This window comes from Schistocerca serialis, chromosome 5 (genome assembly GCF_023864345.2).
Source record: "Schistocerca serialis cubense isolate TAMUIC-IGC-003099 chromosome 5, iqSchSeri2.2, whole genome shotgun sequence".
In the NCBI taxonomy this organism is placed as follows: domain Eukaryota; kingdom Metazoa; phylum Arthropoda; class Insecta; order Orthoptera; family Acrididae; genus Schistocerca; species Schistocerca serialis.
Window position 1 is genome coordinate 820,270,262 of NC_064642.1, and position 13,840 is coordinate 820,284,101.

General features: G+C 41.1%; 1 protein-coding gene across 1 annotated transcript in view; it reads left to right on the forward strand.

The window, feature by feature from the left end:
- LOC126482248 (radial spoke head protein 4 homolog A) overlaps positions 1 to 13,840 on the forward strand; it is a 469,316-nt gene that overhangs the window by 357,228 nt on the left and 98,248 nt on the right. The window contains exon 11 of the mRNA XM_050106228.1: positions 9,954 to 10,111. Coding sequence (XP_049962185.1) covers positions 9,954 to 10,111 — 158 coding nt within the window. The remainder of the gene's footprint in view (positions 1 to 9,953; positions 10,112 to 13,840) is intronic.

A 13,840-nucleotide genomic window follows, 5' to 3' on the forward strand; every position in this document is an offset into this window, starting at 1 on the left:
ACCTTACATCCACAGAAAGAACTGCAGTCCACCATCTAAAAACTGATCCTGACCACATAATCCTACCTGCAGAAAAAGGCTCCACAACTGTTATTTTGAACTCCATCAGCTGTCAGATACTTCTGCCTACAAACCCTGCCACAGTGACCTCATTCCAGTATTCCAGCACTGCTCGAATCCTTAGGCCCATCCCAGAACCTCTCCCCAGAGTCCATCTCTCTCTGCTTACCCCTAACACTCCCTGAATGCCTACCTTCTACATGCTTCCTGAAGTCCATAAACCCAACCACCCAGGATGCCCCATTGTGGCCGGTTACTGTGCTCCCAATGAGAGAATCCCTGCTCTCATAGACCAACACCTTCAAACTATTACCCGGAATCTACCCTCCTATATAAAGGATACCAACCATTTGCTCCACCGACTCTCCACAGTTCCTGTCCCTTTACCACACAGTGCCCTGCTCGTCACTATGATGCCACCTCCCTGTACACTAATATTCCTAATGCCCATGGTCTTACTGTTATTGAACACTACCTTTCCAAATGCCCTATGGATTCCAAACCAACAATCTCCATCCTAGTCACCATCACCAACTATATCCTCACCAACAATTACTTCTCCTTTGAAGGCATTATCTACAAACAAATCCGGGGTACGGGTATGGGAACCTGCTTGGCACCATCCTATACCAACCTATTCAGTGGCCATCTTGAGGAATCCTTCCTAAACACCCAGAATCCTAAACCCCTCATCTGGTTCAGATTCATTGATGACACCTTTGCTACCTGGATCGAGGGTCCTCAAGAGCCTTTACATCGTCTCCCTCATTTGCTTCACCTGGTTCTACTCAACCCAACAGGCCACCTTCCTAGATGTTGACCTCCACCTCAGAGATGGCTAAATCAGTACCTCCATCCATATCAAACCTACAAACCACTAGCAATACCTCCACTTCAACAGCTGCCACCCATTCCATACCAAGAAGTCCCTTCCGTACAGCCTAGCCACCCGTGGTCATCACATCTGCAGTGATGAGTAGTCCCTCTCGGAATATACTGAGGGTCTCACTGAAGCGTTGTAACTCAATACCATCCAGGACTGGAGCAACTGTATTACATTCTTTGCCAGGGTTTTGATTACCTCTGGTTTGCCATGAAATGAGGAATGTCCTGCCCACAATCCTTCCCACCCCTCCTATAGTAGTATTCCGCCATCCACTGAACCTATGCAGTATACTCGTCCATCCCCACACAACCCCTGCTCCCAATCCCTTACCTCATGGCTCATACCCCTGTAATACAACTAAATGCAAGACCTGTACCATACATGCTCGTACCACCACCTACTCTAGTCTGGTCAACATCGCCTATCCATTCAAAGGCAGGGCTACCTGTGAAATCCATGATTTACAAGCTAAGCTGCAACCACTGTGCTGCATTCTATGTAGGCATGACAACCAACAAGCTGTCTGTCTGCATGAATGGCCACCAACAAACTGTGGCCAAGAAACAACTTGACCACCCTGTTGCTGAAGACACTGCCAAACATGGTATCCCTCATTTAAATGACTGTTTCACAGTCTGTGCCACATGGATCCTTCCCGCCAACAGCAGCTTTTCTGAATTGCGCAGGTGGGAACTTTCCCTGCAATACATCCTACATTCCTGTAACCCCCCTGGCCTCAACCTTTGTTAGTCACTGTCCTCACCCATCCAACTCCCTCCCTGTTCCCATTCCAGCAGTACACAGTCATCATTTCACTGCCACACCCAGTCTTTTAATTTCTTTTCATTTCTCTCCTTTCTGCTGCTTATCCCTACTCCTCCTTTTCTCTTCTGCTCTCAGTCTAAACTGCAGCACTTCACTGTCCACCATGACCACCATACTATCCCTCTCTCTACCCACACCAGCCTCCTCCTTATCCCCACCCAGACACCACTCCCATCACGCACTGGTGCTGCTGCTCGCAGTGTGGTTTCAATTGCTTGAGACTGCAGATGTGTGTGCAAGTTGCGTTTGTGTGTGTGTGTCTCTATTGTTGGCAAAGGCCTTAATGGCTAAAAGATATAATTGTGTGAATCTTTTTGTTGTGGCTATCGTGACTCAGCATCTCCACTATATGGTGAGTAGCAACTTTCCTTCTCTAATATTGTAGTAAGGACCATATGTTTTTTACTGATGGCTACATTCTCTACCAAGAGACTTAATAGGGTGGGCATCTTCAGAATCTTACAGAGACCACCAAAACTAGGCAATAGTTTTGCAGCATCTCTATTGGTGCCCCTGCTATGAGCACAAAAATTTTTAATATGGACTAGCTTGCAAACACTACCGCCATTGTGTCTGCAAGCTCTCACCTATATGTGAGCCTGATGATGTTAACTGCCTTGCTCCAGTTCTTTCTAACAGTCTTAGCATTGATTTTCTCTGGTAAGAGGTCACTGATCGTCCAAAGATTGGAAATTGGGTAATATATTGGGTATGCCAGCATTAACTTAACGGGGTAAGTTAAGCCAGCTAATGGACTCATCCCAGCTAGCCTGAGAGTGGCTACCTAGTGTGGATTTGAGACTGCGATTAACACACTCCGCAAAAGACAGCTGGGGATAGCATGGAATGGTGGTAATATGTTATATGGCAATACCAAAACACAATTTTCTAAATTCTCTAGATATGAAAGTCAGAGCATTATTGCTGACAAATGCCTTTGGGGGGCCAAAGTAAGTAAATATATAGCTGAGATGCTGAATCATTAGAGCCACTGCCATTTCCCTTCTTGGGACCAACCAGATGAAGCAGGTGATGCATCCACCACACATAATGTATGTTTATTGCCACTCTTCATATGTGTAAGCAGTCCTAAGTAGTCTCTGAACAATTTATCCATTGACATCTCTTCCAGAGTCCAGCAAGCCTTGACAAACATTGATATTAGGCTTCAGTGAACAAAATTCGTAGCACCGCTGGACCAATTTCCTAACATTAGAGTTCAGAGATGGCCACCTCAGGTGTTCCTTAATTTTCTTAATGGTCTTATAGGTCCCCAAATAGCCACCACATACAGAATTGTGAAAATACCTAACTTTCCATCATAGTGGCTTCTATAACATAGAATTCCCTTGTTAATCTGATACTGAGATACCTCCTTCCCACGAAGGAGCTGCTGTGTAACATCATTGATTGTCAAAGCCCATTCCTGCTGCTTCTCCAAGTTTCTGAACAGTGTGGGAATCTCTGTGAGTACAGCTGGACAGACATGGTAATCCTCATCGGACTGCACTGTCTCAGGTGGCTCCTGAGGGTCACCAGATGTTGGGCCCTATGCATCTGCCAACCGATAGTCAGGACCCATTACATGCTTCACGACAAACCAGAAAGCTGAAACCCAGACTGCCCATGGAGCTATACTACCAGTCTTCCAGAGCCTTGCCAATACCTGGCATAGCAGCTGATTGTCAGTTTCCAGTGGGAAATGAAGGTGTTCAAATGAAACTTAAACTCCTCCAAACCAAATAGCATCATGAAATCCTCTAGTTCAGGCATGGAGTATTTAACCTTTCTGGCCAACAGAGCCCTCAAGTCATAGGTGACTGACCTATGGTCCACATCAAATTCCGTGACAAAGCTGGAGCCACTCTGCAATTGAAAGCATCCATCTGGAGGATAAACTGACACTGAATATCAGGTATTGCTAACAAGGGGGCATTGCCAAGCTCTTACTTCAAAGGGTCAAAGGCAGACTGTTGGCTATGAGAGCACTTGAGTGGTTCTCCCTTACAACACATTCAGTTCAAGGGAGTGGCTAATTGGGCAAAATATGACACAAACTTCCAAAAAGCTTCACCATGCCGACAACCTGGGCAATTCCCTTCTGATCCTGAGGTGGCTGAAAGGCAGCCAAAAACTATAAATAGTCTTAGTGTGGCCTTGGTCAATTGTGACACCATTGGCTGAAACCAGGTGACCTAAATAATATACCTCAGAACAGCCTAGCAGGTTTGACTGTTAAACCTGCCTCCCTGAAATAGGTTAACACCTGCTTCAGATGCTGAAGGCATTCAGTCAAAGGTCTTGCTGTAAATAACCACATCATCCATTTAATTATAAACACAGTGAAATTTCAGCTCCCCAAAAATGTTATCCAGAAAATGTGATAAGACTGCTGCACCAGTCAGTAACCTGAAAGGAACTCTGATGAACTCATACAAGTTCCATTCAGTGCAGAAAGCTGTCACTGGTTTTGACTCTTCAGCTATATGTATTTGATGCTAAGCCTACTTCATGTCCAAAACAGTGAAGTATCATGCTCCTGTAAACCAAGTGAAGCCCTTTGGAAGGTTGTGCAACAGAACTGACCCTAAGACCACCTTCTCATTTAAAATTCTGTAGTTGACAATGGGCCTATACTCTTTGCCACTGGCCTTGGGGACTAAAAACATGGTTGAGATATATGGAGAAGTAAATGGTCTAATCTCACCTTCCAAGAGCAACTTTTCAACAATTCTCCTCAACTCTCGCATCTTGGGTGGTGAGAAGCATCACACCAAAATCTGATCGGTGAGTTGGATTCAATACTTTATTCTGTGTGTTGCTCCTAACCAGTCAGTTGAAACATCCAGAAATTCGTCTAACAACTTGAGTAACTGCTGTGTTTCATTCTGCCCCAAATGTCTGACAACAAATTGAAACTCCCCAGAATTCACATGATTGACTGCAAAACATTCAACATGACATGCATAATTGAAACCCCTCAGTTGCACAAAACTTGATGAACTTATCCCCTGAATAGTCCAAAACACAACCTGTTCAGTGTATGAAATCACTACCAACAGTAAATAAACAGACAGTTGTTCAGAAACAAGGAGTTTAGCAGGCCATAAAAATTCCTGAACTCTCAAAAACAAAACTCACACCTCCCCTAACAAGGGCAACGATTGGCCATTAACATAAGAATCAGTTTGTTCAGTGACTTCAGACTTGTAAACTGACAAATATGCTTATTCTCAGAATATGAAGTGTAATTAATCAGAGAAATACCTCTGCCAGAATCCAGCAATCCACAGATCGGTTAATGGTTGATGGTGGCACAAATAAATGGAACGGAGGGCTCACTGGCTCCTCGTAACTTAATTGCACCCCACTGGCAGCCAGCCTCCGCACCTCCCCCAAACCCGTCTCCAACACTGTCACTTGCCACCATGTTCCCCATCTCCCTCCAGACATTTCCAGCAAAATGTCTTGGTTTTTTACACCTAAAACAATATCTGCCAACCCACTGAGGTCCTCTTCTCTTTCCATGATGCTGAGGAGAAGCATTGATCAGCGAAATTAATACTCTCTATACCTCATCACCACTCCATGAAATATTCCCAGACCCTTGAGTACTGTCTGGCCATGTCTCCTCATCCGCAGCTTCTACCCTTAGCAAGAGATCAACTCCGCATTGAAGTTCCTTAATATTTTATTGCATTACTCCGATCTCTGCCCTTTGCTTAGCATCCGTGAAAATCCTATGCAAATCCTGGACTGTTCTATTCAGATGGTTGAGATGAGCCTGCACTTGCAATAAAGGAGAGTGCAAAGGACTAGAACCCTGAAGCAAGTCAGTATTCTTCAGCAGACTGGTGAGAAACTCATTACGAACAAGTATGGCCCAACCTACCTTACTGACAGTAGTGAGGCTCAGTTGCAGTGGCGAATTGAGAGTGCAACAGAGACACTGCGCCAATTCATTAACACTGCCTTCAATTGCCTAGCCATGAATATTTAATTAGTGTGGTAGCTGTTCCTTCTGTAAAATGCCTGATCCTCAGTACATCTGTGGTTTCCACTGCTGAAGACAGAAACAGAGAAAAGGGGGAAAAAGGAATGGTGAGGCTACAATTTTATTGTTAAATGTCCTTTCTGGAAACACAGTACACCCCACACCCACAACCAGGCTCTACTACCGATGAAATTGTGCTGGTAGCAAAGAACTGGAAGTGCTTAGGTACTAGAAGATGAAAATGTTTGTATCAGAAAAAACTTTTCTTTAGGGTCCAAATACCTAATTTTATTATTAACAGTGCATTAAACAATTATAAGAATTTCAGCAATACCAATTTACAGCAAACTCAAAAGATACCTCACACACTAAATTCCCTGAATTATACAAAAACCCAATTTTAGAGCAATTTCCAGTTTGGTAGTAAATTCTGGGACTTTGTTATGAATAATTTGACACTTTACTAATAAAATTTTGACAGTGAAATTGTCTTTAGTCCAAACAGGGTCTGATTTTGCTATCTACTTGTTGTCTGGTGAGTATTCAATAGAGTATCTCAAACTACTGCCTAACCCATATGGGCTTCATCAGCACTTTTCTACCAGAGTAGCTGCTTCCTTTATGTCATCCCTGATATTTCAGGAGAAATCCTACAATTCCCCACCCAAGAATGCAGGCCCAAAAATCTGCAGCCACAGCTATCACAGAGTCAATGAAGCTTTAGTTAATACCTCCACTCAGCTCCAGAGCAAAGGACTCTTGCTGTAAACTGCATACTCTGCAATCACCCCCTATGCAAGTCCAGCAGCCTTCACCACTTCCACAAGACACCTGTATGAACTGAGGAAAGCCTCAGAACCCATGCAACAGGTGTTGTTGATGCAGAGGAGAGCCACAACTTGTGGACGACTGTTCACTTGATAGCTGCAGGTAATGCCTCCTCTACATCTCAGATGAGGCCCCACAGTATTGATGATGAGTGCACTCTGGCTTTCTTTGTGGCTCCATAACACATCTAACGTTGGAGCTCTCGATAAATAGCAAACCCCTGCCCCCATGTGCCTTCTTAGATGCTGCCTGTTCACTCACAGGGCTAACAGGTGAAGCCAGGCAAGGAGTCTCCACATTGGCCCTCCACCTCAAGTAATACGGACATGTTATCAACTGCACCATGTTGTGAGGTCAGATCCACTGTGTCAGGTACACTAGGAGGTGCCTCAGCAGCAAAGCCAATGGGTGAGACAAGCAACACCTGACGTATCCTGTGGAATGAACAAGATATTCATTCTGTCACTGGCACACCTCAAGTCAGCAGCCTGAAGACAGTAGATCATAGCCAAAAACACATTCAAATGACCGCAAATTGTGGCAGCTCCTTCAATGTCTATATACAGCATGCAAACATCATACCCATCCTAACTGAAGAAGTAAACTATAAAAGCAGACAGGAACCTAGACATGCAACTTGCTACCCGGTTGACATTCAACAATGGATGCTGATGCCTTAATGACCTGTATAGCTCATTGTTCAGAAGAAATGACAACTGTCCTACAGACTGCCTGCCTCTACACTTTACAATTCAAGATGTGAAATAGAAAAGTATGTTACATTTATTTACGCTCAGGGTCAACTACCAGAGCCTGCACCATTCATCAATTCTCTGCCTTAAAGAGCATCTGATGCTTTCTACTAGATTGCTTGTATATATATTGTAAACAGCAACGGTCCTGTCACTCTTCCCTGTGGTACTCCGGATATTACCTCTACATCTATCAATTTTGTACTGTTAAGAGCAATGTGTTGAGCTCTGGCTGCAAGAAAGTCTTGAATCCAGTCACAAATCTGCTCCAATACTCCGTAAGCTCATTTTTTTTTCATTAAACTGCAATGCAGGATGGTTTCAGATGCATCACTGAAATCAAGGAACGTGATGTCGGCCTGAGCGCTGTTGTCCACTGCCCTGTGGGTCTCATGGAGGAACAGAGCAAGCTCAGTTTCGCAGGATCTCTGTTTGCAAAATCCATGTTGATTTTTGTAGTAGAGATGTTCATTTTCCAAAAACTTCATAATTCTTGAGCATAAAACATGTTCCATAATTCTACAACAGATTTATGTCTACGATATAGGTTTATAATTGTGTGTATCTGTCTTATAGCCTTTCTTAAAAATGGGAATGCTCTGCACTTTTTTCCAGTCATTAGGTACCTTTCATTGCTCAAGCAATCTATGATAAATTACTGCTAGAAAGGGAGCAAGTTCTTTCACATAATTTTTGTAGAATATCTGCCATTTTGATGTTGGTACGACATTTGAAGGGAGGGACAGTGTTACGATCTCCCATGGTGAGACAACTTCTCTGTTATCTTCTGTTTCGGTGCCATTGTGGTCACTGAGAGAATAAATAGATGGTTTTGACCCACTTACTGATTTTATATATGACCAAAATCTCTTAGGGTTTTTACTCGGGCCGGTTGAAAACATCTTACTTTCGAAAAAATTGAATGCTTCTATCATTGCTCTCCTTACGCTTATTTTCACTTCATTCAGCTTTTGTTTGTCACATAGGCTTTTACTTCTCTTGTATCGGAGATGAAGTGCTTTTTGTTTATATAGTGCTTTCTAAAATGGCTACTAAACCATGGTAGATCTTTCCCCTCCCTTAAAACCTTTGATAAGTTCAGGTCTGTTTGTTGCTAGAAGGTCTAAGGCATTACCCTCATGAGTTGATTCTCGAGCTATCTGCTCAAGGTAATTTTTGGACAAGACATCTAGAACACTGCCACATGAGTCCCTGTCTCTGGCACCAGTTTTGATGGCACAACACTCACAATCTATACCTGACAATTTGAAGTCACCCCCTATTACAATGGCATGATCAGGAAAGTTACTAATGATATTCTGCAAGCTAGATACATAACTTAGTGCTCCGTATGTGTGACGTATGACAGTTGGAGCTTGAGTTCTGTGTATAAATTGTTTTACAGTATAAGTGGCTTTTGATGTAGAAAATCACATCTCAACAAGACACAATACATACTGAAAGTAGAAAGCATATTTTACTGTCGACTATTTTACATAATGATACTGAATATGTGACTGAAACTAGTATGAAACAGAAATCAGACAAATATACGAAATTAATCACTGTCTTCAACATGCAAGTCCTGTACATAACCTGTTGGTTCAGTTTCATAATCTTGAGTTGAGTTTGCATTGCTTAGTGACAGTGCTGTAAGTATCATCCTACTCTGCCACATTACAAGCCTATATATGTAAATTAATCACCACGTGATTTACCAACTGACCTGCCTACACTGTGATGCATTCTATGTGGGAATGACCAGCAACAAACTGTCCATTCGCATGAATGGACACAGGCAGACAGTGTTTGTTGGTAATGAGGATCACCCTGTGGCTTAACATGCCTTGGTGCACAGCCAGCACATCTTGGCACAGTGTTACACCGTCCGGGTTATCTGGATACTTCCCACCAACACCAACCTATCCGAACTCCGGAGATGGGAACTTGCCCTTCAGTATATCCTCTCTTCTCGTCATCCGCCAGGCCTCAATCTCCGCTAATTTCAAGTTGCCGCCACTCATACCTCACCTGTCTTTCAACAACTTCTTTGCCTCTACACTTCTGCCTCGACTGACATCTCTGCCCAAACTCTTTGTCTTTAAATATGTTTGCTTGTGTCTGTATGTGTGGATGGATATGTGCGTGTGTGCGAGTGTATACCTGTCCTTTTTTCCCCCTAAGGTAAGTCTTTCTGCTCCCGGGATTGGAATGACTCCTTACCCTCTCCCTTAAAACCCACTTCCTTTCGTCTTCCCCTCTCCTTCCCTGTTTCCTGATGAGGCAACAGTTTGTTGCGAAAGCTTGAATTTTGTGTGTGTGTTTGTGTTTGTTTGTGTGTCTATCGACCTGCCAGCGCTTTTGTTCGGTAAGTCACCTCATCTTTGTTTTTATATATAATTTTTCCCACGTGGAATGTTTCCTTCCATTATATTGATATCATTAATCACAGATTATTAACTTAGCAGAATTTGTGACACCTTCTACAATAGCTTGCAAAAATTGATTGTTGACTATAATGTTTGTGATTGAAAAGCAATGATTAGTTTTAATTAAAGTCATTTAATGAGCAGTTGACCCAAGTAACCATAATTTTTGTGAATTTTAGAGGAAAGGATCCCTGTTCCAAATGCAGCTTTTGAGCCAGTGCCTTTAAGAGATCTTCTCGATCCAAGCATGTCCTTCTGGGTCCATCACGGAAGGCACATATTGAAGCAAGGCCGGACGAAATGGTGGAATCCAAAGCAAAAGTCAGAGGATGAGGTTGTATGTTGAATCTATTTGTTCCTAATAAGTAGTGATAATGGAAATGTATTCACGATGCACAAAATTTTTGGAAGTCTAAGAACAGATCGTTTTGATGCAAGGTAAGAAAAAGCAGTATTTCTGGAGGTAAGGTATTTCTGTAGTAGTTAAGAAAGAGAAAGAAGATGGCAAAATATGAGAGGTAGAAAGGTGTAGAACTAAGCAAAGGGAATGTGAGTCTCCTGGAGCTCTGTGGAAAAGAGAAACAAATACATCATCTACTGCAACTTAGTGTGAAAGGAGGTGCACAAGATGCTTATGAGACTGATGGAAAATGGGAAAGAATGATGTTGGATTTAAGTATCACAAAAGAAATAACAGTAGTAGTACTTGAATTTATATGCTCTCTGCCCAATACATTAACTTCTTAATAGTTTTTGTTGGTGACAATAAAAATCGGTTTCAGGTGAACTGTGATTTACACAGTCACAATACAAGACATAAAAATAATTTTCATGTATACTTTGCCCCTTGTCTAGGTTTCAGAAAGTGGGGTTATACTGTGGTGGGATGGTATCTTACAAACTCTTGTCTAGCATAAAGCACGAAATTGTGGTTCTCTACCACTTCAAGAGAAAATTAAAAACCTGCTTCATTAGCCACTCTTTTTACAAATTATCTAATTACCTGCAGTCAAGGAAGGAAAAATTCTGTTAACTACATGGCAAGCAACAGCATTTGTAGGAATGGACTGCTAATAGCACTCAGCAATTGCAGACATAGGAAAATATTTTTTTGAACAATACCATTGTAATCAAATCATTTTAAACTACTAATATCAGATTAAAACTAGTAACTGTATATGGCAAAACTGAGAAGGCAGTAGCTGTCTTCAAAAAAGCTACTTTACTCAATTTAGCCAGCGTAAGCACAAATAACAAGAGTCTGTTGTTATTACCACGTACAGGTGAAGTTCCTATGATTTGTCCATGTATACCTTGATATGTTCCACAGTCAACATGTTAAGCATGTTTAAATCTAGTTGTAACACTTCATTCTCAACTTCTCCTTGTCAAATAATAGTCTTGATTTGCAGATCATGAATTGGGTCCACTCCATTAAAATCTATATCTTCAACAGACTCTGATTGTTCATTAAGACCTTTGCCCTCTTTAATAATACCATAATGTATCTACAGTGCAACCCCTATTTTATGTCCTCTTGTGGTCCAGACTTAAAAAACACAAAATTGAGAAAAATGGAGAATCAAGGAAAATGTTAACACTCCCCAAAATATAAGCAAAAACACATGTAATAGGTGTATATAATTAAATTACTCTACAATACTTTGTATAAAATCTGTCTAACTGGAGTAAATTAAATGTACTATACAGTGTTTATGCAATAATTTGTTGTAATTATTTCATCAGTTCTTAAAAAATCACATATGTGTAACAGCAAGTAAAAATTCATCAAAAGTAAAACGTAAAAACCTCATCAGAAAATTCAAATTGAATTGTACAAGGTAATCAAACCATTTTCCAACATGTTACAACCACAAATTATACATTCGAAACACATGTTTTTGAGAGATCATCCTTTGTGCTCATCCAGAAAAAGCAACATGTTGAATTAAACCAAAAACATCACTGCAGCTAAGTGGTTAACCCATAAGCATAAATGCGGACATCTCTTAATGACATACTTTGTCACCATTGTTGTTATTGTTTAATACTTTTTTTAAAGGCACACTTCATATGCTCACCACCGGTAAAGTATTATTTTTGGCCTGATGGGAGAAACAGAGGCATGAAAAAATGAGTTTAGTTCCCCAACTGATGTTACAAGCTTTTTAGAAGTCACCTCCACGAATTTCTACACACTGTGTAAAATGTAAATTTGAAAGAAAGCTCAAGTGCAACAGTTTTGCTTCATGCCCTCTATCACTGCTCCAAATCTTTACAATCTACAGTGTGTGGTGTGTATAGTGTAAAGTATGTACATGATTAGTGTATGTAACTGTTGCAACTGTATCATGTCAGATTTGAACACAAAAGTCTTTAAAATGTTCTATCACAAAACCCTTCATCTATATGTGTGTGAAATCTCTGTCGTAGCACATCATCTGCACAAAAAGTATGTTTTCAGCACTTCACAAAATGCTTTCACCCCTATGTAGCAACCCTGTTGCTGAAGGGCCACTCCCCCTCTCCACACATCCTGTATGCAAGCTCATTTTACATGTGTTAGTGTGGCGTGGTGGCTGCGCTGGCTGTTGGGTGACTTAACAACTTTCCAGACAATAAGAGTTCACAAGCTGGAAATGGCAATGTTTCCTCTATTAGGAACAAGCATATTCTTTGAGGATCAGTATCTGAATTTAAAAGGTTGACAATTGATATTGTTTCTGAATAAACTACATCAAAAATACATGCAAAAATTTCAGACTGAGATATAAGTGGCACAAGAAAAGGCAGCAGTGGGCTCCTCCATCATGTATTGGCTAATTCCAGAACACTTTGCATTGACTGCCTCGCTTTTCCATTAGCATTTCAACCTCGCAGTAGTTGTATCATAATTGCACAGTGAAGCTAAATGTTACAAGTTGTGCTGGCAACACAGATTGTAGATTATGTCAGCATTTACTTTCTCCGCTCTCCACAATGGCCTAAAGTATTCCCTTAACTTCGCCACCACCCATGATGTGAACAATCTGTCTTTTGTGCCACATGTAATTTGTTCAGTCACATCAAATGTCAATAGGAAGAAAACGTGATGGAGTCAAGCAAGACATCAAGTAAGAACTTAGAATCGAGGTGAACCCTACTAGGAAGAAATGTAAACTTGGGGAATTTTTAGCATTGATCTTATGGTTTTGCACAGGGGCTAGGAATTTATAGTGCATAATCACAAAAACATTAGTTAGAGAATGTAAAATCGAAGTTCCACTGTAATTGCTCCACACAACCTTTTGTATAAGTCATAGTGTCCTCTAGGCACCATTGGAGACAGTCAAACCTAGTATTTACTTAACTTTGAAACTGGTCCATCCGACTTACAAATTTATTAAAGTGTTGTTGGAGATGTTCAGTTGATGACAACATTAGGATCAATAGTTCTGCATCATTTACAACTGTCATGACTAACCATTATTAATGTCACAATCAATAAAAAGAATTAATCCAACAAAGCACTGAATCTTGCACCCATATATTACTCGCTCTCAGTCATATAAATCAAATAATATGCCAGCATGACATGTAGTAGCAGCAACTGACATGGTGCGTAGAGGCAAACAGAAAGCTGTTGGACTGTGGACTGCACTGTGTAGAGCTTGCCGTGAGATAAAACTGAACTTCCGGCTTACACAAGTGTCAATATGAATTAGGAGAAAATTGGCACTCTTGTTGTGGTGTTCAGTTACTATAAATTTTTCTTTCCATTTGACTGTGCTCTGCTTTTGGACAGCATTTAAATTTTTGTCAGTTCCATGAATTCCATCAGCAGAACTGTAGAAAATTTTAGTCTTGGAAAATAGCTACTTTCCCCAAATGTAATGCTATCTACTCTCTTCTTTCCTTGTTTCTTCAGTCTTGTTTCTATGGTGCACTGTGTACATTTTAAAGGTGAAACAAATTCTCTTTCTGCTATTATCTTTTTATTTCAATATTTTGTTGGTATTGGCTTGTTAAATTATTCTCTCCTTTACTTCTTTGAAACATTTATTGCGAAAGCAATAACCAAATTAAC